The sequence below is a fragment of the Mustela erminea genome, chromosome 20, assembly GCF_009829155.1.
Source record: "Mustela erminea isolate mMusErm1 chromosome 20, mMusErm1.Pri, whole genome shotgun sequence".
Classification (NCBI taxonomy): Eukaryota; Metazoa; Chordata; class Mammalia; order Carnivora; family Mustelidae; genus Mustela; species Mustela erminea.
Genome location: NC_045633.1, coordinates 9,529,906 through 9,555,904, shown reverse-complemented (window position 1 = coordinate 9,555,904; position 25,999 = coordinate 9,529,906). Strand labels below are relative to the sequence as shown.

General features: G+C 42.5%; 1 protein-coding gene across 7 annotated transcripts in view; it reads left to right on the top strand.

Moving 5' to 3' along the window:
- TMC5 (transmembrane channel like 5) overlaps positions 1 to 25,999 on the top strand; it is an 83,685-nt gene that overhangs the window by 32,361 nt on the left and 25,325 nt on the right. For 6 of the 7 annotated variants that reach the window (XM_032328061.1, XM_032328059.1, XM_032328064.1 and 3 more), the window contains exons 2-9: positions 2,179 to 3,048; positions 5,690 to 5,862; positions 10,678 to 10,767; positions 16,121 to 16,220; positions 18,603 to 18,690; positions 19,126 to 19,374; positions 23,549 to 23,700; positions 25,753 to 25,897. In XM_032328061.1, coding sequence (XP_032183952.1) covers positions 2,258 to 3,048; positions 5,690 to 5,862; positions 10,678 to 10,767; positions 16,121 to 16,220; positions 18,603 to 18,690; positions 19,126 to 19,374; positions 23,549 to 23,700; positions 25,753 to 25,897 — 1,788 coding nt within the window. In that variant the 5' untranslated portion in view covers positions 2,179 to 2,257. Of the gene's footprint in view, positions 1 to 2,178; positions 3,049 to 5,689; positions 5,863 to 10,677; positions 10,768 to 13,246; positions 13,820 to 16,120; positions 16,221 to 18,602; positions 18,691 to 19,125; positions 19,375 to 23,548; positions 23,701 to 25,752; positions 25,898 to 25,999 lie in introns of those variants that run through there. The other variant, XM_032328066.1, reaches the window with a different exon arrangement.

Genomic DNA, 25,999 nt, shown 5'->3' with positions numbered 1-25,999 from the left:
GGGAAGAGGTATTATTCAAGGGAAAGTGTTATCACAAAAGAGAGAAATGGATGCTGGGCAGGGACAAAATAATAAGCAATCGACTTCCACTGTGTTGAGGAATCTGGAATTGAGTTGGCAAATGAACATTCTAAGACTATAGTTAATGGTAGAAGGTTAATTCTTCAGCTCTGATTACTCAACAAAGAGTCTAACCCTTTTGGTTTGCATAGAGATAGACTTGTCAACATTGGCTGAACTTTAAAAATGGTCTACTTCCTGCTTTCAGTGACATCAACACTTTATCTAATCACACTGGCTTGAAACTGTGGAGATATTTTTGTCTTTTGATTTCCTTACCTTTCACCCTTCCCATATCCACAAATCAGTCCACAAATCCTGTTGGTTTTTCCTTTACATTTTATCCCCTTCTTTTTTTCTTCTGTTTCTATGGATACTATACCAGCATTTCCAGGCTCACCTTCTATCACCATGGCAACGTAGTGACAAGAGAGTGCTTCTTTCCCAGTTAATCCAGTCAAGGCCCTGGAGGACTAGTCTGGGTTATGTGCCCATTCCTGAACCAAACCCTGTGGCCAGGGGCATGGTGGACACTGATTGACTAGGCCTGCGTCATGTGACTGTTCTTGAAGTAAGGAATGGGGGGGCAGATGCCCCCATGAAAATCAAGACATTGAAGCCAAAAGAAGGGAAAATGAGTAATAAACTAGTAAAAGCAACATATATCCAGTGTACTTCGAAATTTAAATCCAACTATTTCTGATTTGGGAAGTATACAATGTCTATAGACTAGAGCTCAAAGAACTCACAAAAGCATATTTACAAACTGGAAGGTGAGGTAGCAATTGTCTTCTTACCCAATTCCTCAGTTACCAGTTACCCAGTTACCAGTAACTGTTCTTCCTTTGTGCATTCATATTTATGCTTTAATCAGTCCTACTACCACAAGTGCATTCAAAGTGCTTAAAAAGTCCTTGTTTCTTCCAGTCTTTTGGTTTAATGTTTTGCTCCCCCTACAACCAAAGGAATATAGTGATTCTTTTTTTTTTAATTTTTTTTTATTTTTTATAAACATAATATATTTTTATTCCCAGGGGTACAGGTCTGTGAATCGCCAGGTTTACACACTTCACAGCACTCACCATAGCACATACCCTCCCCAATGTCCATAACCCCACCCCCCTTCTCTCAACCCCCCTCCCCCCAGCAACCCTCAGTTTGTTTTGTGAGATTAAGTGTCACTTATGGTTTGTCTCCCTCCCAATCCCATCTTGTTTCATTTATTCTTCTCCTACCCCCTTAACCCCCCATGTTGCATCTCCACCTCCTTATATCAGGGAGATCATATGATAGTTGTCTTTCTCCACTTGACTTATTTCACTAAGCATGATACCTGCTAGTTCCATCCACGTCGTCGCAAATGGCAAGATTTCATTTCTTTTGATGGCTGCATAGTATTCCATTGTGTATATATACCACATCTTCTTTATCCATTCATCTGTTGATGGACATCTAGGTTCTTTCTGTAGTTTGGCTATTGTGGATATTGCTGCTATAAATATTTGGGTGCACGTGCCCCTTTGGATCACTACATTTGTATCTTTAGGGTAAATTCCCAGTAGGAATATAGTGATTCTAAGGTCTAAGTTTGACCACATGTATCAGAGACCCCTCAAAACAGTAGTTTATATAAGATAAAGTTTCTTATTCTTTTTCTTTTCCTTCCTTTTTGTTTTTCTTTTTCTTTTTTTTTTTTTTTTTTTACATAAAGCCCAAGCTGATATGCTGGCACCGATATGTGATGTCATCAGCAACCAGGCTTCTTCCATCCGTTGTGCTATGATCCCTAGGATGGGTACCACTTTTGTATCCATGACCCAAGATAACATTTCCACATTCTAGCCCACAGGAGGTAGATAAGAAGACTGAGAAAAGGAGAACTGCCCCTTGTCGTAAACAGCACAAACCTGGTAGTTATATTTATTGCTTCTGTTCACATCCCATTTTCCACTCTTCTGGCCACATCTTGGTGCATAAGAGACTAGGAAACGTAGTCCTGATTCTGGGCAGCTGTGTACTCAACTGTGAAAGAAAGGAGAATAGATAGTGGAAGATAACCAGAGATCTTGGCAGGGAAGAAAAAAAAAATCTGAACTTTTACTTCCTTTTGCTTTTCAGATTAAAAAAAGAAAAAGATCCCTGAATAACTCAAATGCAAGAACATTTTAACACTCCAGGGTGAGGAATCTGTGCCAATATGTCTGCCTATTACAGTAATAAAGGGTATGAGGAAGATCCAGATTACCCTGACTATTCACGATCTCGGAACCGTACATGGGGACATTTGAAAACTCAGGATTATCCAGATTCTTCATATGCTCCGAACAACTCAAGCTACCCTAGCACCAGAAGCAACCCTTACTCTGCAGACTACAGAACAAGTCCAGACTATCCCGAGTCTCTAGCAGAACCAGATTATCCAGGATCTCGGAGTAATCCAGACCAGTCTGGCACCAGAAGCAGTCCATTCTCTGCTGGCTCCAGAAGAAGTTCAGATTATCACACATCTTTGTCAGAGCCAGATTATATTGGATCTTGGAGAAAACCATACCATCCAGGCTCATCCAGAGAGCCAGACTACTCTGAATCCCAGCAGAATTCTGACTTTGCAGGTTCCAGAAGGAGTGGAAACTATGCAGGCTCCAGAACAAATCCTGATTATCTTGACTCTTTCGGAGAGCCAGACTACCCTGGAGCTCAGGAAAACTCTAACCATTCTGGCATCAGAGCAAATTCCAACCATCTCAGTTCCAGAAGGAATCCAGAATATGCTGGCTCCAGAATCAACCCATACATAGACACTCTGGGAGAGCCTGACTATCCAGGAGCCGAGAATCAACTTAACCCTCCAAACTTTTTTGGGGAACCAGACTATCCCAATGCTGAGAACTATCAGAATACTCCAGACTTTTGGGGGGAGCCTGATTACCCAGTTGCTGAGGATGATCGTGGTTATGGCTCTCCTGAGACTTCAGAAATAACCAGAGAGTAAGTGCAAGCATCTCCGTCCATTGGGGTGGGGGCCGAATGCTAGATCGTCAAGGCAGTGGTACCTGATTGGTGTTGTTCGGGTTAGGGACATGTAAGATGATTTCTGTGACCTGAAGTTGTAGGAAACTTTCATACCTATCTGTAGACCTTACCTGGTCCATGAACTTTCAGCCTGAGCTTTCAAGCCCTTACCTGAACAGAATCTTTCATCATCTCTTGCTTGGATAGCAACCTCTGCAATCTCCCGCCTACTCCTATAATCCCTACAAGACATTTAGATTCCCACTGTTTTGACCTTGATACTTTGCCAATAAAGTTAGGGTTAAGACTTGGTAGTTATAAACCCAAACCAAAATTATAACCAGAATTATATCCACAGGAATTCATTTTTAACCAAGAAACTCCTTTGAAGGTCTAACTCCATGAACTCAATTTAATGCCTCAATTTTTTTTTTTTTATTTAAAGATTTTATTTATTTATTTGACACAGAGAGACCACAAGTAGGCAGAGAGGCAGGCAGGCAGAGAGAGAGAGAGAGAGAGAGGAGGAAGCAGGCTCACTGCCGAGCAGAGAGCCCGATGCGGGACTCGATCCCAGGACCCTGAGATCATGACCTGAGCCGAAGGCAGCGGCTTAACCCACTGAGCCACCCAGGCGCCCTAATGCCTCAATTTTTTAAAAAAAATTCAAGACGGTTGTAACAGTCCTGATTTTTTCCACTTTTTTTTTTAAAGATTTTATTTATTTATTTATTTGATAGAGATCACAAGTAGGCAGAGAGGCAGGCAGAGAGAAAGGGAAGCAGGCTCCCTGCTGAGCAGAGAGCCTGATGCAAGACTCGATCCCAAGACCCCAGGATCATGACCTGAGCTGAAAGCAGAGGCTTTAACCCACTGAGCCACCCAGGTGCCCCAGTTTGTTCCACGTTCGTTTTAATTTTACTATAATTGTCATCTGAATTGATCACTTTTCATGTTTATGGCAGATTTAGTTTAATGATCTTCTACCTTGTTGTTATATTCATCAAATTTTATCAGTCATAGTTTCCCACATTGTTGGTATTCCTTTAAGTTCATTCTAAAAAACTAAGTCCAATGTTTCCTACTTCAGATTTTATAGATCTAAATTTTGTTAAAAATCTTTTGAGTCTTCCAGCAATCTTTGGTCATTGACAGATTTTACTAAGGATATTGGACATGGACAGTGTTAGTTTGGATGACGTAGTCCTACCAAATCTGATTTTTTTCTAGGTTAAGCTTTCGATGTTCCTGTTGCCAATAAGATGTGGTTCTTTAGTCAGGTTATTTTTAATCTATAAAAAATTATACCCTGTGAAAATTTAACCAATATGAATCTCATTTGGCATGTACCTGTTCTAGTGATATTTATAAATTCAACAAAAGGCAAAAGGTACTGGCTTGTATTTATCTTGAGGAATAAGGAAGGATATGAGATTTGGGTGTGCAGTAGGGTCAAATGTCTTCAGAATCTAAGTAGGAGGATTAACAGAACCAGATCAAAGTGGCCTCCTTGGTCTTATCCCTCACTACCTGATTCATCAGTTCAAGATATACCTTTGATTCCCTCACTCCTTTGTTTCTGATCTTCTATGGTTCTCTATAACCTTTGGAAGAAAGGCCACACTGCTTTGCTTATGAAAAATTTTTTTTAAATTTGTTAAAAAAGATTTTATTTATTTGACAGAGATCACAAGTAGGCAGAGAGGCAGGCAGAGAGAGGGGGAAGCAGAATCTCTGCTGAGCAGAGAGCCCAATGTGGGGTTCAATCCCAGGACCCTGAGATCATGACCTGAACCAAAGGCAGAGGCTTAACCCACTGAGCCACCCAGGAGCCCCGTGAAAATGTTTGAGAAAGAGAATGCACTGGTCTAATGTAAAGTGCTTCCAAAGACCTACCTGACTGACTTCCTCCCGTCTTCTTACTACCCCTATCCCCTCCCTACCTCTAAATCAGTGGTTCTTGACCTGGACTGAGCCTTAGAATCACCTGATTACCTGGGAAACTTTAAAAATAATACGGCTGCCTGGACCCAATTCTCAGAGCTTCTGATGCCATTGTCTAGGGGCAGGGACTGGGAATTGGCATGTACCTAAAATTGAGACCATTGCTCCAGGTTAATTGATTTTTGAAGTATTCCCTTTATATATTCATCATTTCTTTTTATGGGCTCACACCTTCATTTATGCTGTTCTTTATCCTTGGAATGCTCTCCTCCTAAATCTTTATATATGAATTTATCCTTCAAATCCCATCTGTGATGTTTCTTTGCCATGTAGATTTCCCTCCAAACTGCCTGCCAGAATTCTTTTCTCTTTCTTCTGAACTCCTTGGGCCTGTCTTTAGGTACTCACCAGTTACTGCTTCATTATAATTGCTTAAATGTGTCTAAGAAGCTCTGCCAGACTGGACTGAGAGTTCCTTGAGGGTAGAGACCTGGTGTTTTTATCTTTGTGTTCTCACCCCCTTGACCCCCTTAGACCTTGCCTAACACGTAGTTGGCATTCAGTCAGCGTATGTGGAAAGAATGAATGGATCCATGGATGGATGAAAGATGAATGCATGACTGTCCTTACTATGCTCCTGGGTGAATCTTGATCCATCATTTTGGGATTTCAGGGTGCTCAGCAGAACATCTTCAATCCGGCCCTCATTTCGTCAGAGGGGTGATGGCCCCTTGGGCATCCTTGGGAGAAAGAATGAAGATTACCCTGAAAGCATTGCAATGAAATCCATGGGGATGGCAAATCCATACGACAGCTCTGTGCCAAGGGCTCCTGGCGATGGTTATGGTAAGCATTTGTTAAGATGAAGATCATTTCCTGGGAAGGAAGTCATAATCGGTGGGTTTTTAGGGGAGCGGTTATTTAAAAGTTCTAGGAAGAGAATTAGTTTATCCCTTCCTATTCAAACATCTACCTTATAAAGTTTGAACATTGAGGGACTAGAAAGACAGCAGTATCATCACTTGTCAAAGTGGCCTGGTTAGGGATTATGAAAAAATGAGTGTGCATACGCTATGCCCATGTGACGTGAGTAATGTTCAGATTTGGCTCATTGGGGTTATGGGGGAATGTGGGCTCAGTATGGCCAAATCCTCAGATTTTTCTAAAACCTCCTGATTTTTTACATGCTCAAAAATAAAGAAAAAAAATTGAAACACTGAACTGGGCAAACAAAATCACTTATGGGCTGGATTCAGGCTATGCTGTTCAGACAGTCAGCATGTGAGTATTCAGAAGCTACTGGGGGGCAAAGGGAGTAAGAGGCAGCTCTGTCCTCAGGTTACTTAAAGCATAAGGGTGGGTGACACCAGCATGTCAAGACTGAAAAAAGAAAAATAGCAAGCAGACTCTTCATATGTGAACAAACATGTCCTCAGAATCTGCTGTGTGTAGAAGTTCAGCTCTGCGAGGCAAAAGACATGCTAAAGTTCTTATCCTCCAGGAGGGAATAGGGACTTGCTATAGAGTAAAGGGAGCCATTTCATAATACGAGAGTCAATAGTATAGAAATTTAGAGCCAGCGGGGCCAGGGAAGAGGAGTGTTCAACCAAGAACAGAATGAGGGACCCAAGTGCTGGTTGGTGCAAATGGCGGATTCCTTATGCCTGAGAGGGTGGTTGGGGAGGAGTTTGAAGCAGATGGAGAGGAGGGGATGGGGTGCATTGTCATACACTGGTGAAAAACACCGACTAGTGCACATTTGCATAGAAAATGTTCATTTGGGCTCCTCCAAACCTTTATGTCATGCATTCTCATTGGGGGGGGGGCAATATAAATCCCAAGGGTGTAAGATTTACTCTTTTTTTGAAAAAGATTTATTTATTTATTTGAGAGAGAGAGAGTGCACACTTGGGGGGGGGCAGGGGCAGAAGGAGAGGGAGAGACTCTCACGTAGACTCCCTCCTGAGCACAGAGCTTGGCACAAGGCTTGATCCCTGGGCCCTGAGATCATGACTTGAGTCCAAACCAAGAGTTAGACACTTAACCAACTGAGCCACCCAGGTGCCCTGGTAAAATTTATTCTTGAAAGACCAGAAAAGTCTAACTCTTTTTTTTTTTTTAAGATTTTATTTATTTATTTGACAGAGAGAGAGATCACAAGTAGGCAGAGAGGCAGGCAGAGAGGTAGGGGGAAACAGGCACCTTGCTGAGCAGAGAGCCCGATGTGGGGCTCAATCCCAGGACCCTGAAATCATGACCTGAGCTGAAGGCTTAACCCACTGAGCCACCAAGGCACCCCAGTCTTCCTCTTTTAATATGTAAAGCACCAATACACATATATAAACAGACACATAGTATGTCTGTAGTATTAAAATTTCATAGGAGAAGGTAATGGGGAAGAAATATCTAAAAAGGCTCCTTAGGGGGCCAGTAATGAAAAAAAGATTGAGAAACACAGCCTTACCCCAGAGCTAATAATGCCAAACAGATTCTGAGTGTTTCCTATCCCCTGGAGATTCAGCCAAGCCCTTTGCTTTTATTGTCTTGTTCAAATCTGAACAACCACCTTTCATATAGCCACTACTAATTTCCCTATTTATAGATGGGAAAACTGAGGCTCAGAGGCACAGTGCCCAAGATCCCCTCACTGTTGTAAATTGAAGGCGCCAGTCTCTCTGACCCAAAGCCTGGCTCTCACTTATCCTGTATCATTGCTGGGTAGGATCAGGGCAAAAGATTCCTGACCACTTACACTTTATTTCTTTATTTTTTAGAAGATTTTTTTTTTTTTTGGGTAAAGATTTTATTTATTTATTTGACAGAGAGAGATCACAAGTAGGTAGAGAGGCAGGCAGAGAGAGAGAGGGAAGCAGGCTCCCTGCTGAGCAGAGAGCCTGATGCGGGAGTTGATCCCAGGACCCTGAGATCATGACCTGAGCCAAAGGTAGAGGCTTAACCCACTGAGCCACCCAGGCGCCCCTTATAGAAGATTTTTTTTTTTAAGATTTTATTTATTTATTTGACAGACAGAGATCACAAGTAGGCAGAGAGGCAGGCAGAGAGAGGGGAAGGGAAGCAGTCTCCCTGCAGAGCAGTGAGCCCGATGTGGGGCTCGATCCCACGACTCTGGGATCATGACCTGAGCCAAAGGCAGACACTTAACCAACTGAGCCACCCAGGTGCCCCTGACTACTTATGCTAAAAAAAAAAAAATGTAGTTAAGTATGACTTCTTTTTCTGGACTCCTTTGTAGGACTGGGGTTGTAGCCCTTGGCAACCACTTGTCCAGGACTATGCTATCATTATAGACAATGCTCGCCTTAAGAGCCCATCTTTATCCATATATTCTTTAAACCTCTAGGTAATTTTCCTAATGTCACAGTAGCTAGCCACAGCAGGTGTTTAAGTAGTGCTAAATGAATTAATAGCAACGACATTGGTAAGGATGTATCAGTTAGCTATTGCCACAGTAATGCTGCATAACAAACAGATGCAAAAACCCAGTGTTGTACAATAAAGAAGGATTTATTTCTCACTCACACATGTGCAGGTTTGCTTGGGAGTTTTACGGAACTAGGCTGGGTGTGGCTGTTCTTGATCCCAGGTCATGGGTCCTATGTCTAGAGCCTAGTGTCCTTCTTGAACCACAAGGGAGCCACTTGGGGGCATTGTTGTTCCATGGCATAAGCCCAAAGTACTGTAGTATTACTTGCCACTCAAAGTGGCAAGTAAAAACACGGACCTGGCATATTGTCACTTAATGCCATGTTCCATTGATAAAAGTCACATGACCAAAGCCCAACTTCAGGTGAGATGTCAGGGGATGGTGGTATGACATATGCTGAATAATAATTGATCTACCACAGTACTTAATATATATCAATAGCTTACTGTGTTCCAGGATTACTTTAAGCACTTTGCCTGTGTTAACTGATGAGATTTCCCTCAACAATGCTACGTGAAGTTCCCGTCATTTTTCCTGTTTTAGAGACTACAATATCATAGCTCAGAGAGGTTACGTAACATGCCAGAGGGTATCAGCCAGTAACAAAGTTGGGAACTGATCCCCAGCAAGAAGTTCAGAACTTCTTGCAATGTAATTTTGTGCATGGTTCACATCAAACTGTGTTCCATTTTCTCAGTTGCAGAGTTTAGCTTTTAATGTTTACTGTGGGTGGAATAAAAGTATACTGAAATATGACAGTGTTGTTTAGATGCTAAGAATAGACTAGTCCCTAAGAAAATCATGCCGTCTTTCAAATTTATTCATGCATTACCATAACATGTTAGAAATAGAAGGAACTTCTGTGATCATCTAGACAAGTTTTTTCTTTGCTTCATTTTTTTTTGTTTTAAATTTTTTTTAACAGTTTTAGGTTCACAGTAAAATTGAGGGAGAGGAAGGTGCAGAGATTTCCTATACAACTCCCTTCCCCACACAGCAGAGACTCTCCCATTATCAACATCTGCCACCAGAATGATACATGTCGTACAATTGATGGACCTACATGGACACATCATTTCATCTTGAGTCCGTAGTTTACATCAGAGCTCACTTTTGGTGCTATAAATTCTGTGAGTTCGAACAAATGTATAATAACATGTATCACCCTTATGGTATCATACAGAATAGTTTCAGTGCCCTAAATGTTCTCTGCTCAACCCCCTAGATAAGTATTTTCCAAATTCGAGTTGTAGCTTGTTAACAAGTTGTGAAATTAATTCTGAAAAATGAGATCGAAAAGAATGGAATGGGGGTGCCTGGGTGGCTCAGTCGGTTAAGCGACCGATTCTTGATTTTAGCTCAGATCTTGGTCTCAGGGTTTTGAGTTCAAGTCATGTATTGTGCTGCTGGGCATGGAGTGTACTTAAAAAAAAAAAGGAATGGAATAGAATAAGAATATATGAGAGATCCTTTTATGAAGTCAAGCAAAGTATTATTAGTGAAACTTGTTTTTCAGTTATATATGTGTAGGTATATTCTGGATCTTAGTGTAATAATTTTTAAATTTTTATCAAGTTTTAAATTTTAATTCTAGTATAGTTAATATTCTAGAATTATAGTGTTATATTACTTTCAGATGTACCGTACAGTGATTCAGCAATTCCATACATTACTCAGTGCTCATTGTGATAAATATCCTCTTAATTCCCATCACCTGTTTCACCCATTCCCCCATCCATCTCCCCTCTGGTAACCATCAGTGTGTTCTCTATTGTTAAGGATCTGTTTCTTAGTTTGTCTCTCTCTCTCTCTTATTTTCCTTTGTTCATTCATTTTGTTTCTTAAATTCCATATATGAGTGAGATCACTCACTCTATTTATCTTTCTCTAACTGACTTATTTCACTTAGCTTTATATCCTCTAGCTCCATCCATGTCATTGCACATGGCAAGATTTCATTCTTTTTATGGCTGAGTAGTATTCCCTTGTAACAATTATTTTTAACCATGGCTTATACTAAAATGAAAACCATTGATTAACGCTATTTGTACTTAATTGCATTGTTTCCATATTTATGTCCTGTTTTCCACCCAGGCATCCACTCATCAGTCTCAGGACCTTGAGGTCAAGGTTGAGGTCTTACTGACCATTATGTATGCAGTAATGTCTAGTTCGGTGGGATTAATTGGTGATGTCTCCTGCCTCTTCGTTTCTAGTGAACCCTGCTTATGTGAGTGAAAGTAGCCCCCACCCAGTTTATGGAAACCCACCATTGTCTGGAAGCGACTGGCACAAGTCACCTGAAGGTAAGGCTTAAATAGATGGTATTTTAAAAAAAAAATCAGCTCTAGAGAGGAATGTGTTCAAGACAATACAGACATCACTATTTCCTTTTGACCTCCAGTGTGGTAACTGAAGCAGTACTTGCTTAATTTACCAGACCAGGGGTGTCTTTTAGATATGCAGAGTTTTTTCTCTCCTGGATATCAAGGTGTCTTCATCAGACTCTTCTGGTTTCATGTGACAGAAACCCAGCTCATGTGGGCCCAAGGTGAAATGTACTGGCTTTGTGGTGGGAAGGACAGGGGGAAGTAAAGTGTTGAAGGTAGAGTTACCTTGCAGGACCTCGTACAGAGCTTGGGACATAGTAGGTGTTCAGAGATAGTTATTGAATTGATTTGTGAAAGAGTCTGCATTAATCAGAATTTTTCTGAATAATCATAGAATTATTATGATGCTGGGATCTAGGAATGGTAGGACCAGAGAAAGAATGCTGTGAGATCAGTTAGGAGGCTCTGTAAGGATCACTGTGTGTGGTGGTGAAGGTCTGATCAGAGGTAGAGACGGAGAGATAGAAAGGAAGCAAAAGAGGAGAGAGGCCAGGGAATGCTGAAACTTGGAGGCAAATCTATGAACAAGAAGAACTAAACCAACTGATGGGATCCTCTATACAATAGTGCGAACGAGGGGCCTCATGACCTAAAACCATGTCTCACCTTCTGCAATTGTAGCCGATATGACAGCCTTTTGCCTCATTCTTTTTTTTTTTTTAAAGTTTTATTTATTTATTTGAGAGAGAGAGAGAGAGAGGAGGAGGAGGTGGAGGAGGAGGGGTAGTGTGAGAGAGAGAGAGAATCTCCAGCAGACTCAGCACTGAGCACAGAGCCAGACACGGACCTTTATCCCCTGACCCTGAGATCATGAGCTGGGCTGAAATCAAGAGTTGGAGGCTTAACTGACTCAACCACCCAGGTGCCCCTAGCATCATTCTTTAAGAGCCTTCTCAAGGAGAGGTCTATCTTCTACAAGGGCTGGGTATTCCTACGTGGGAGGGAAAACCATGGAGGTATAAATGATTACATTCTCTCTTTGGTTCCCACTAGAGCAGGAAATGGTTTTAACTATTCAGGAAAGGAAATGGCTTTTTACTTCATTGGACTGCTCTATCTAGCCAGCCTGAGGTTGGTAAAAGGAGAGTCCCAGAAGGCAGAGAAAATTAAAGAAATATAGGAGCCAGAGATGAATCTGGTTTTCTTCACCATTTTGCTTTGCATTGGTTTGGATTCTCAAACCATATACAATTAGCTGGTGGACAGCCTCCTGATAAAATGGATGGATTTGCATGGATTGTGCTATATACCTATGAAGCACCTGGCACATGGCAGGTACTCATAAATATTCATTTATTTATGAATGAATAAATGATACATCAACATCTTGTTACAGGAAGGGGCCGTTACATCTTGTGAAATGATTAAGAGGCCCTGCTTTGGGTCCAGACAGACCTGGGTTTGACTCTCAGCTCTGCTACTTGCTGGTTTTATGACTTTAGGCAAATAACCTTATTGGGCTTCAGTTTTCTTCGCTGCAAAATGGGGTTTATTGTTGTACATACTGCATAGGGTGATTATGAAAATTAAGTTATATACTCTAAAGTACTTGGCCTGTGGTAATAGCAGATATTGTTACTGTTAATTATCACTGGTGGGGAGAAGGAGGAGTGCCCTCATCCAATCCTGCCACTTAGTGAGAGTGTGATGAGAATCGAGGTCAGATGATTTTTGTGTACCTCAGTTTCCCCAACTATTAAATAAATGAGATGGCTGAGATGATTTCTAAATCAGGTCTTTTGGGTAGGCATTGTGTTCAGGTGCCTGTCACTGAAATAGGATGGCTTTGCAATCAAGGGATTTGTTTTTCTCATGTAACAAGGAGTGTGATGGTGTTTGTGTGGCAGCTTTGCCCAAGATGCTATCAGGACTGAGCTCCTTCTTAGCTTCTTTCTCCACCATCCTTCGCAGCTGAATGTGTGTCCTCTTGTTTTCAAAATGGCAGCCTCTGGTGAGGAAGAAGGAGAAATGGTGAACGGCGAAAAGTGGAACCAGGCAGACTGTCATTCTGGAAGCACTCCTGGAAGCTCTGTGTCTCATTGACCAGAATGGTGGGGTTACAGGTTCATTTTTAGCCACAAAGGAAGCTAGGAGAATTTTAGCTGAGGCCAGTGCCTACACAGGAAAGGAGTCTTCTGGTGTCATAGGAAAAATGAAGAGTGGATATGGGGGCAGAGACAAGGGTAGGCTACCCAAGGCAGTCAGGAGATAATAATTATATTACTATAAACCTATCTAGGTTTATATATGCATATAAAATTATAAATATAAGTTTTAGGCCAGAGGTACCAAATTAAAAGGAAAATCTTGCCCTTTGATTATAAGTCATTTAGAAGAATCTCTGTCTTCTGTTTCTAGAACCCTATTGTCTCTAGTGAAGGATTCTGTTTCCAGTTTCTTACCTAGCTACCAAGACAGAGGTCCCTGCAGAAAAACACTTCTCTTCATGAGGAGACCCCTCTGGTGTCTGATGTGGGGAGTTCTGTTGTGCTTTGTATAGGGCTGGTTTTGGCAATCTCATCCTGGTCTTTTAAAAAATGTGAATGGGGCCTCCCTCTGTGATTGTCATCAGTTTTCCTGGCGGCTCCCAACAATGCCAGTGTGACTGCTCTATGAGGTGTTTGGAAGGGTACTCCGGTGGAGAACAAGGCTGGGAGGAGACAAGAGATGCTGTCTGATGACCAAGTGAACGAAATCATCGTCGAGGTTGAAAATGTTCCATCTGGGGTTGTTCCAGAAAAGACACTGGTGAACTCAAGCTTCGGCATGGTCTCAAGCTTTGGCATGGTCTCATCCATTTCTGACACTGATGTGACAGACTCTCAGAGTTTCAGCAGCCCACATGACAAAAAGAGCAAGCAGTTGTTGAGGTTTTCAACATCTTTGAATGAGTCATTTTCTCAGACACTTCATAGCCCAGGAAGTGTGGGCATAGACACGCCTCGTACTTCACATGAAAACATCCAAGGTAGCGAGACCCTGGGAGGAGTTAGGAAGAGAACAAGGAAGGCTTCCAAGTTGTCTACAGGATTATTTAGTTTTAAGACATCAAGTAGGTTGAAGTTGGTAGATGATCTAAGGATGCGACAGACTCAGGAAGGGGTTACTTTGGGAGCATCTAACTCCTAGAAAGGAATTTACCTGGATCAAGTTTACTCTCTGTGCCCAGGACTCAGGCAAACACTTCCTCTTTGTTATCCTTTGAATTCAGTTTGACTTATTCCCCACACTTTGAGAGGTAGGCACATTTGTGACTTCCGTTGGCTTGATGAGTAAGTTAAATGACCTCGCAGAACCAGGGCTCAAATGCAGGTCTGCCTGGTTCCCAAGTCTGACGCTTCAACCACTGTCTTGCTTTGGTCCAGGTCCAACCCTCACTCTCGATGGCAACATAGGATGGCCTTTATTGCCAAGTCCGCCATGAAACCAGGTCTTAACTGACACTACCTCCCTGCCTTCCTGTTCCTGGAGCCAAACACTGGTTTCTTGGCTGCTATTTCTGTTCCAGCCCATCAAACTCCAGACATAAAGTCCAGCCTCTCTCAGTGATTTCTAGAAGGAAAAAAAAAAATCCATTCATACTAAAGCATTTTGTGGGCTTAGGCCATTTATTGAAAATTGGGGTGTCTCCGTTCATGCTACTGACTCCCCACATCTCCCTGTTTTTCCTCCTCCACCTTGTCCTATCTTCCTCTCCGCTTAGCTGCCCTTCCCTCTCAGGAGAGACACAAATTTCTTGTCTTGAGCAGAGTGAGTTGGTGGCCCCCTTTTGGAGATTTCCTTTTCATCTCAACTGGGTCAAATGGAGAGGTTAGCTCAATAACTCAACCAGGGAGCCACCCTGCTCCCTCTGTTCTCCCTCTGTTGTTGCCCCCGTCAGCCCTCCAACTGGCTTCCTCGTCATTACAAGATGGTGGCCGCCATTTCAGGCTTCACATGTGGCCGCAACAACATCCAGAGCAAGAAGGATTTGTCTTTTTCTTGGAGTTTTTGTGTGGCTTTTTCAGTTTTTCTTTTTTGAGAAAGAAGAAACCTTTTCCAAGAAACTCCTCAGCAGATCACCCATCACAGAACATTGGCCAACATCTTGTCACCTGCTCATGCTTAAATCAGTCACCTTCAGTGTTCAGCTTGGGCTCCTGGGGCTTACCCCCTGTGTCTGAAGATGGGTCCCACCCTGCAGAAGCTCAGGGCCTTGAGAAGGAGGGGGTAGATTCCTAAGCAAAATCAGGATTCTATTAAAAAGGAGACGTTATTGGGGTAGGTGACCCACAGTATGTGCCATGCTGAGTGAAGATGTGTAGATGAGTTATTGGGAGAAGATGGAGAAGTCATTCCTGGGGTTGGAAGAGCATATGACAACAGTCAAGAAATATAAAGAAGGTGCCTGGGCCTGGAGTGTGGGGGTAAAGAGAAAGTGATTTAGACATTCCAGTAGGGGAGGAGAGTGAGCTTGACCAGACAGGCAGGGGCTTGTGCCTTCGCTGAATGCTTCTTGTCAGAAAAAAGAAAAAATATCAAGTTGGAATTGGGTACAAACATTGTCATTTGCTTTGGCTTTGAGGTTAAAAAATCACTACCTTGGGGCGCCTGAGTGGCTTAGTCGGTTAAGCATCCGACTCTTGATCTCAGCTCAGGTCTTGATCTTGGGGTTGTGAGTTGAAGCCCTGCACTGGGCTCCATGCTCAGCTTAAAAAAAAAGCCAAGCAAACCACGTTGTCTTGTTTTCACTTGTGGCTTGGGGATCACTGAGTCCATATAATTATTCTCTCCTTGTGCTCTTATAAAAACATGCTCAGGGCACTTGGCTGGCTCATTTAATTAAGCATCTGCCTTCAGCCCAGTCATGATTCTGGAGTCCCCTGATCAAGCCCCATGTCCTGCTCCTGGCTCAGTGGGGAATCTGCTTCTCCCTCTGCCCTTCCCCCAACTCGTGTGCTTGGTCTCTTTCTTTCGCATAAATAAAATCTATTTTAAAAAAAGCCTGAAGGTCAGTGCCATATTTTTTTTTTAAAGATTTTATTTATTTATTTATTTGACAGAGAGACACAATGAGAAAGGAAACACAACAGGGGAGCAGCAGAGGGAGAGGGAGAAGCAGGCTTCCCACCAAGCAGGGAGTCCAGTGTGGGGCTCGATCCCAGGACCCTGGGATCATGACCTGAGCCCAAGGCAGACGCTTAATGACTGAGCCACCCAGGTGCCCCAGAGCCATGTTGATATTCTGTGAAAGGAAACAAAATTAAATTCCATTTATTTTCCTCCACAGGACAAAAGTTAATTGCATCGCTGATACCAATGACATCTAGAGACAGAATTAAAGCCATCAGGAATCAGCCGAGAACCATGGAAGAGAAAAGGAACCTTAAGTATGGATCCAAAGCTTTTCTTCTTTCCCAGATTTCAAGTGAATTTTAGTCTTCTACTTTTGTCCCATCTCAGAAAGATTAAAAAAAAAACAAGGGCTCATGGGTAATGCATTCAGTTGGGTGTCCAGCTCCTGGTTTTGGCCCAGGTTGTGATTGAGATTGAGCATCAGGCATCAGCTAGAAGTCTGCTTGAGATTTTCTCCCTCTCCCTCTGCTCCTCCCACTCGGGCTCTCTCTTTCTCTTTCTCTTTCGAATAAATAAATAAATCTTAAAGAAAAAGAAAATAAATATATGAATACAAAAGAAGCTACAATCTTCCTACAGAAGAATTCCAAATCATATAGATGTTCCTCTTTCCTCTCACCTGGACTGTGGGCTATGCTTAAGGATGTGCTTTCAAAGGAGGGGCATGAGAAATGAGGGAGAGTAACTTTCTAGGGATGTGGTCTGGCCAACACCCCCTTGACCAGGTGATCAGGTTAGCATCCCCAGAGATCCGTGGTTAGAAGAGCACATCCCCTCTGTGGTACTCCTGAAGACTATAACCCCAGTATCACCAGAGAAAAAGATCAGGTAAACCCCAGTGGAGGGACGTTCTACAAAATACCTGACCAGCACTCCTCAAAATTGTCAAGGCCATCAAAAATAAGGGAAGTCAGAGAAATTGTCACAGACTAGAGGATTCTAAAGAGACGTAATAACTAAATGGAATGTGGGATGAGATCCTGGAATAGAACATGGCATTGGTGGAAGAATGAATGAAATCAGAATAGTACAGAATTTACATACTTGTATATGTGCTAATGTTGGCTTTTTAGTTTCGACAGCTACCTTGGTAATGTCAGATGTTGGGGTGCCTGGGTGGCTCCGTGGCCTGGGCATCCAACTCTTGATTTCAGCTCAGGTCGTGGTCTCAGGGTTGTGAGATTGAGCCCCACATTGGGCTCTGCACTGAGCATGGAGCCTGCTTAAGGTTCTCTCTCCCTCTTCCTCTGCTACTCCTCCTCTCTCTCTTAAAAAAAAAAAGAAATGTAAGATGTTAATAGGAGAAAATAGTGAATAGTGTATAGGAATTTTCTATACTGTTTTTGCAACATTTTTGTAAATTTCAAATACTCTAAAATTAAAAGTTTACTGGAAAGAATAAAAGGAAAAAACAAAGTCCAGAGAGGCTTTCTAAGGGCAGGAATAAAAAAAAAAAGTGAAAGAATGAGAGCTGTTTTAGCCATCAGACTTCACATTTACTCTTCCTCGTCCTTTTTCTTTTGCAATTTGTACTCTTGGCAATAACTAATGGAGTGGATGCAACAATTGCTAATAAATAATTCAATGATGCAATTGTTCTTCGGCTGCTAAAATAACTTACAAAGTCTGATAGGGGAGTTGGATTTGACAACAAGTAACTTACACATGAGAAAAAGGAAGTCAGGCCAAATCAAGGTAGAGGAGACTGCGGTGACAGGACTAGCTAGAGTAATGCAGGCTGCTTGGGTGAAGCGGGAGGGCATGTGAGCCGAGGCTTGGAAGACAGTGATGTGGGGGTGGGTGTTTGGGTGGACAAAGAAAACTAGAAAAGCACCAGAGCAAAGTACATGCAATGGATTCATGGAAGGGTAAAGACGTCAACTGTGGCTGATCTTTCTGAAAACACTCTTCCATTTCAAACTCTGCGTGGCTGCCTCTGTCAGAGGGTAAGTGCCTTATCAGGAGCCCAGAGACTTTACAGCAGGATTTTTCAGCCCCAGTATGACCAGCGTTGGGGACTGGATCATTCTCTGTTGTGGGGTTCTGTCCAGCTCATTGTAGGGGGTTGAACATATCCCTGGCTTCTACCCACCAGGTGTTGGTAGCAAACCTCTCTCCACCAGAGTTTGACAACCATAAATGTCTCCAGACTTTGCCAAATGTCCACTGGGGATCAAAATCTCCCCAGGCTGAGGACCACTGACTCATCGGGCCCCTCCCCCTGCAATGGTTATCACTCAAACCCTTCTTTCTTCCCCATGCTCCTTCCATTCTAGCCATCCCAGCCTCCTTGGGGTCCCAGGTGGGCCGTTCCCTATGCACACAGCAATTCCTTATCCATGCCATTAACCCCCCGGCCTAAAAGACTTTGCTTGAATATTGTGCTATTTCAAATTATAGCACAGTCCCTATTCCAGGATTTCCAATTCTTTTTTCTTTTCCAGAGTACACCTTTTATTTATTGTTTATTGTCTTTCTCTTCCAACTAGAAGAGGTGTCTGTTCCATGAGCCAGGGAAATCATTCTCTTTTGTCTCACTACCTGGGTTGTGCCTACGACATCATAAGCACTCAGTAAATATTTTGGGAACAAAATCATCATAGCAAGGGTGTCTCTCTCTTTCTTGTTCCCCACAGGAAAATCGTTGACAAGGAGAAAAGTAAGCAGTCCCGTCGTATGCTTGAGGTCAACTGCTGTGCCCAGTGTCTAAACTCCATTTCACGGGTAAGAAGCCTCTATTACAAGTCAATAAAATGGGCATCACAAGAGGTTAAAAACAGGGAAGTGGCAGAGTGGGCATGGAAAGGATCCAAGGGGAAGAGAAACCAAAATTCAGGGCTCTTTCATTGAAAGCCATAGAAATTGGGTTGGTCTAGGTACAGAGAAACCAGGTGGGGATGCAGAGGTCTAAGAGGTTGCTGAGTTATTTGGACAGCTGAGCTACTGTGTCACCTTCATCAGCAAACCCGGGAGGTCATAATAACACTCACCTTGAAGAGTGGTCCCGCAGATTCAATGAGATCATTTTTGTAAGCCTGCGTAGTGCATGCCTGGCTTGTTATAATTCTCTGGACACAGTGGCCATCTTTGCTCTTGTGGGGCCTGCTCAGGTGTTTGTTGAGGGAATGTCAAGCCTCCTGCTTGGTGTCCCTACCCCAGGCTTACCGGAGATCTAAGAACAGCCTGTCAGAGCTGCTCGATTCCATCAGCCTATGGCAGAAGACGCTCAAGGTCATCGGAGGCAAGTTTGGAACCAGCGTCCTTTCCTATTTTAACTTTCTGAGGTGGCTCTTGAAGTTCAACATTTTCTCGTTCATTGTGACCTTCAGCTTTATCATAATCCCTCAGTTTACCGTGGCCGAGAAGAACACCCTCCAGTTCACCGGACTGGAGTTTTTCACGGGGGCGGTAAGTCCTTCATTTTGCCCAACCAGGGTTCACCCACTGGGAATCTGCTGGACATACCTTGCTGGTCACCCTTCCAGACCGCTCACTTTGCCTGGGAGTGAAATGATAGGGAAAGTGGGGATTTAGTTATTTATTTGTTTTATTATTTTTTTAAGATTTTATTTATTTATTTGACAGACAGAGATCACAAGTAGGCAGAGAGGCAGGCAGAGAGAGAGGGGGAGGCACGCTCCCTGCTGAGCAGAGAGCCCGATGCGGGACCCGATCCCAGGACCCTGGGATCATGACCTGAGCCACCCAGGCATCCCTGTCTGTTTGTTTTAAAGATTTATTTATTTGAGAGAGAGAGAGAAGGGGAGGAGAAGAGGGAGAGGGAGCAAGAGAATCTCAAGCAGACTCCCCGCTGAGCTCAAAACTCAACACGGAGCTCGATCCCAGGACCCTGAGATCATGACCTGAGCTGAAATCAAGAACAAGACACTTACCCGACAGAGCTACCTAGGTACCCTGAAAGTGAGGCTTTAAGATCTTTTTTCCCCAAAGTAACATATACAGAGCATAATAGCCTTTGTCTTTTTTTTTTTTTTTTAAGATTTTATTTATGTGACACAGAGAGAGAGAGAGAGACAGGGAGAGAGGGAACACAAGCAGGGGGCGTGGGAGAGGGAGAAGCAGGCTTCCTCCTGAGAAGGGAGTCCAATGCAGGGATTTTTCCCAGGACCCAAGGATCATGACCTGAGCCAAAGGCAGATGCTTCTTTTTTTTTTTTTTTTAAACTTTAAACAAATTTTTATTACCCAAAGGTTGTCACATAATTGGATATTTCTCTACTTTGTACACAATTATTCTTACTCTCCACAGAAAGGCTGCTTCCTAACTTTTGATCTGGTGATGGCAAACACTAAAATCCTGATTTTAACAGAATAGTAGTAAAAATGCCTCAGTGATTTAAGTTGAAAGCAGTACATTGGTACATGGTTCTTGCACTCAGTTATCAGGAATGTACAAATATCTTTTTTTTAATAAGGATTTTATTTATTTATTTGACAGACAGTGATCACAAGTAGGCAGAGAAGCAGGCAGAGAGGAGGCAGCAGGCTCCCTGCTGAGCAGAGAGCCCGATGTAGGGTTCGATCCCAGGACCCTGGGACCATGACCTGAGCCAAAGGCAGAGGCTTAACCCACTGAGCCAACCAGGCACCCCTAAAAATGTCTTTTTTTCAAAAATACAAAATAAATTATCTGTAGGCATGGACAATGACAACAGTAAACCATTATATGTTGTCACCTGAAACAAGTAACTGATGGTAATAGTGATTTTCTTAAACATCGGCCAGCCTTTTCTTCAGTCATTTCCTTCAACTGACTTCTCTGAAGTTATGGTTGAGGAGCACAGCCTTGAGCTTCCTCTCACGTTTCATTAATAATGCTAAAGCACTATTCTAGGAGTCACAACATTGAAGGCAGACACTTAATGACTGAGCCACCCAGGCGTCCCAACTTTGTCTTTAAAGGTAACCGTAGAATAGTTTGTGTTGTTCACGATTTCCTTTCTGTGCACATTTGGACATCCACATACAGACACACGCATACACACATCTGCATCCCTTTGTTTTTTAACAAAAGGTGAATTATTCATATATACCACCTATGACTTGCTTTCTTTCATCCACTCTATGGTGAACATCTCTTATTGGTGTTCACAGAGTTACCTTTTCTTTCTTATTTTTCTTTCTACAAAATACTGTGCTCCTTTTGAAAGATACCTACTGTAGAAAAGAGCAAACTAAGGGAAAGTCCATGTTAGCCTTTTTCCCCTGTTTAATGTCTCAGCTCAGAGCATATCTTTGTCCACCATTTTCTTTCTATACGGACATAGATATGTACATACAAATATATGCAGTTAGATACTAGGTCAATACATAGGTAGATAGGTAAACATTAAAAAAAAAAAAAAAAAGATGGGGCGCCTGGGTGGCTCAGTGGGTTAAAGCCTCTGCCTTCGGCTCGGGTCATGATCTCAGGGTGCTGGGAGCGAGCCCCGCATCGGGCTCTCTGCTCAGCAGGGAGCCTGCTTCCCCCACCCCCGCCTGCCTCTCTGCCTACTTGTGATTTATATCTGTCAAATAAATAAATAAAATCTTTAAAAAAAAAAAAAAAAAGATGGGGCGCCTGGGTGGCTCAGTGGGTTAAGCAGCTGCCTTTGGCTCAGGTCACGATCTTAGGGTCCTGGGATTGAGCCCCGCGTCAGGCTCTCTGCTCAGCAGGGAGTTTGCTTCTCCCTCTGTCCCATCCCCTGTTTGTGCTCTCTTTCTCCCTCAAATAAATAAATAAAATAATTTATTTACCCAGCTCTCTACTGAGAGGTGTATGGCCCCTGCCTTGTGAGTCTACCTTCCAGAAGACATTTCTCCTATTGGTGTTCTGTAGGCCAGGGATCAACAAATTATATCTGGGGGCCAATCTGGCCTGCCACCTGTTTCTACATTTTTAAATGGTTGAAAAAAAAATCAAAACAAGGATAACATTTTGTGAAACATGAAAATTATACATGAAATTCAAATTTGTGCCCTTAAATAAAGTTCCTCTAGAACATGGCCACATCCCTTTATGTGTCAGCAATGCCTTCCTACTATGGTGGCCAAGTGTAACTGCCACGCCAAAGAGGTTTACCCTCTATCTCTCTTTTTTTTTTTTTAAGATTTTATTTATTTATTCGACAGAGAGAGGGATCACAAGGAGGTAGAGAGGCAGGCACAGAGAGAGAGGGAAGCAGCTTCCCTGCTGAGCAGAGAGCCTGATGTGGGGCTCGATCCCAGGGCCCTGAGATCATGACCTGAGCCAAAGGCAGAGGCTTAACCCTCTGAGCCACCCAGGCGCCCCACTCTCTAGCTCTTTACAGAAAAAATTTTCTGACTCTTGAAGTAGAATGTTGTAAGTTTACTTTTTAAATTTCTTCCATTTATCTTTTTAATTTCTTTTTCTGTTAAAATTTTTTCCTTGGGATAAATTCATTAAAGTGGAATTATTGTATACATTTCATTTTCATTTTCCTCCTCATTATGATGTGCACATGTGTATATATGGACATGGAGTCCAACACAGAGGGCAAACTCACAACCCTGAGACTCAAGGCCTCTGCTGAGCTCAGAGTCAGACACTTAACCGACTGAGTCACCCAGGTGCCCCTAATGTATATTTTTTACATTTGTATGTATGAAACATTTTATTATGAAAAATTTCAAACATAAAGGAAAATAAAGAGTAGTAAGTAAACATTCATGTACTCACTACCTAGGTTTTAAAATTGTTAGTATTTTTTCATATTGTTTTATCTTACTAGGTTTTAGAAGCATTTTATAGTAAATTACAGACATCAAGACATTTTACTTCAAATTTCTTCCACATGCATCTCTGAAAAATAAAGATACTTTCTGCAGTCCTTACCCCTAGCAAAATTAATAGTTGTTATTATCTAAAATCCATACTATATTCAGATTTTTCCCAGCTGCGCCCAAAACATCTTTCCTAGCCTGGTCTTTCAGACCAGGATCTAGTTAAGGTCTATACTTTGCATTCACTTGCCGTTTTCTCTGAATTCTCAATTAATCTAGAATGATCTCTCCAGACACAGCCCCCTTTTTTCTTGAGAAGAGAGAAATGGGGGGAGGAGCAGAGGGAGAGGGAGCAAGGTCACATTGACTTGGTTACATTGACTTGTTGCAGAAACCGGCCAGTTGTCATGCAGACTTGTTTCCTATGGACTCCTTGCTTTGTTCCTCTGGTCCCTTATTTCCTGTAAATTGAAATTTAGACCTAATGGCTTAATTCCCTTCCTATTGAACATGTTTGGCCATAATACTTAACAGATTACAGAGGCCGCTAATGGCTGGCTTTCCTGGTTTTCATCATGCTTTGCTTGATCACTGTTTCAAGTGGTGACAGCTCGGTCCCTCCATTGTAAGGAGGGTTTGAGAGTCCTTTCCAGCCCAAAGAGCCTTGTGATGAAATATCTGCATTCTCAGAAGCCTTGGGTGCTCTTTCCCTGCAAACAAAATGTCTAAACTGACTGATGCAAGTTTCTTGCAAATGGGAGAGATGCACTGTGCTGACTAACCATAGTCATTGTTTTTTCGGTTGACCCATCTGACCAAGGGTTTATTATCCCTTCCAGGGTTATTTTAGAAACACAGTGATGTACTATGGCTTTTACACCAATTCTACGATCCGGCACGGGAATGGTCGGGCATCCTACAACATGCAGCTGGCCTATCTCTTCACAATCGGAGCATGTTTGATCGTCTGTTTTTTCAGTTTGCTATTCAGGTATAAGAGCGTCTGTGTTTCTTGATTCTAAGCTTAATTTAAATTTAGGTAAAATTCAAGAGACTCAAAGTTACCCAGGATACAGTTTCTCTGCAATTTTGACTTCCTGTTGCTGTCTGATCATTCTTGTTTTATTTATTTGTTTTAAAATATTTTATTTATTTATTTGACAGAGAGAGCACAAGTAGGCAGAGAGGCAGACAGAGAGGGGGAAACAGGCTCCCCGCCAAGCAAAGAGCCCGATGTGGGGCTTGATCCCAGGACCCTGAGATCATGACCTAAGCCAAAGGCAAAGGCTTAACTGACTGAGCCACCAAGGCACCCTGATTGTTCCTGTTTTAAAACATAAACTATAAGTTTAGGTAAAGGAGGGAGGTTTTTGTGTGCTTTCAAAGAAATTGGTCAGTCTGAAAATCAGGATGCAGTGACCCAACTAGTTATATGGCAAGAAGGAAGGGTATGGAGGGACAGTTGTCCCTTTGACAGCTGTCAGAGAGGCGGTACAGATGTTCAGCCCCTGTCTTCCATAACCATCATGCACAGGCTGGGTGGCTTAAACACAGAAATGTGTTTCTCAAGTTCTGGAGTCTAGAAGTCTAAGGTCAAGGTGTTGGCGAGTTGGTTTCTTCTGAGGCCTCCGTCCTTGGCATATGGACAGCTGCCTTCTCACTGTGACTTCACACAGTCTTTCCTCAATGAATGTCTGAGTCTTAATCTCCTCTTCCTATAAGGACACCAGTCATATTGGACAAGGGCCCACCGTGATAACCTCATTTTAATAAAATTACCTCTATAAAGACCTGATTTCCAAATACCATTGTTTCTGGGGTACTGGGGGTTAGGACTTCAACATACAAGCTTTTAGGGTATACAGTTCAGCCCGTAACAACCTCACTGCCAGCACTCCAACTCAAAAAATGAGATTTCATTTTTTTTCTGTTTTATTCAAACTAGGAAATGTTTCTTAAGCTGCTGTTAAGTCAGTGGCAAATTTTGGAGAGGTAGTGTCATTTTACTCAGCATTTTTTACATGTCAGGCTCAGTGCTAAGTGCTTCCTGGGCTGATGTCACTGAGTCCTGCTGTCGTCACTGTGATAATAGCTTTTGCTTTTATAAAGAGCTCACTGTTCTAAACACTGCGTTGCTGCTCATGGTGGGCTGAACAGTGCCCTTCTGCCTCCCAAAGAGGTCAGGTCCTAATCCCCAGAAGCTGTGAATATGTTACCTTACCTGGCAAAGAGGTCTTTGCAGATGTGACTAAATTAAGGATGTTAAGATGGGCGACTTAATCATAAGGGTCTTATAAGTGGGAAGCAGGAGGGTCAAGGTCAGAGAGGATGAAAGATACTGCTCTCTTGGCTTTGAAGTTGAGAGAGAACATAAACCAAGGAATGCAGGCAGTCTCTAGAAGCTGAAAAGTCAGAGGAACAGATTTTCCACCAAAGCATCCATAAGGAACACAGCTCTGCCGACACCTTGAGTTTAGAACCATCTTCTGACTTTTGACTTCTAATAAGAGAATACATGTGTGTTGTTTTAAGCCACTGAGTTTGGGGTACTTCGGTGCAGCGGCAAGCAGAAACTCATACAAAGCTCTGTGAATGGGTCCTATTACTATTCCCATTATATAGATGTGGAAACTGAAGCTCATAGCAGTTGAAAGAACAAAGATCCCCCAAGTCGCTATCCAGGATAGTCAGCCAGGCTTGTCAGATCTTAAAGCCAGCACTCTTAACCATTATGTTTGTGATCTTATTGTCCCAGTAGAACCTGCTGCTAGCTCTTCCATGTTGCCTTTTGCTGTTAATGATCAGACTTTCTTTTTTTTTTTAAATTATTTTTTATTTATTTTCAGCATAACAGTATTCATTATTTTAGCACCATACCCAGTGCTCCATGCCCTCTATAATACCCACCACCTGGTACCCCAACCTCCCACCCCCCGCCCCTTCAAAACCCTCAGATTGTTTTTCAGACTTTCTTTTGTTTAATTCCTGCATCCCCAGTGTCTGCTTCAACAGCTTTGAATATTTTCGTTTCTGCCTTCCCCAGCATGGCCAGGTATTTCCGGAACAACTTCATCAACCCCCACATTTACTCCAGAGGGATTGCTAAACTGATTTTCTGCTGGGACTTCACCGTCACTCACGAAAGAGCTGTCAAGCTGAAACAGAAGAATCTTAGCACTGAAATCAGGGTAAGGCAAGCTTGCTTTATACAACACCTTCCCATGGCCAACTTCCTTCAGTATGTCTGTAACTTTTCTTAAAGTAATAATGATTTTTTTTTTCTGGTTCCT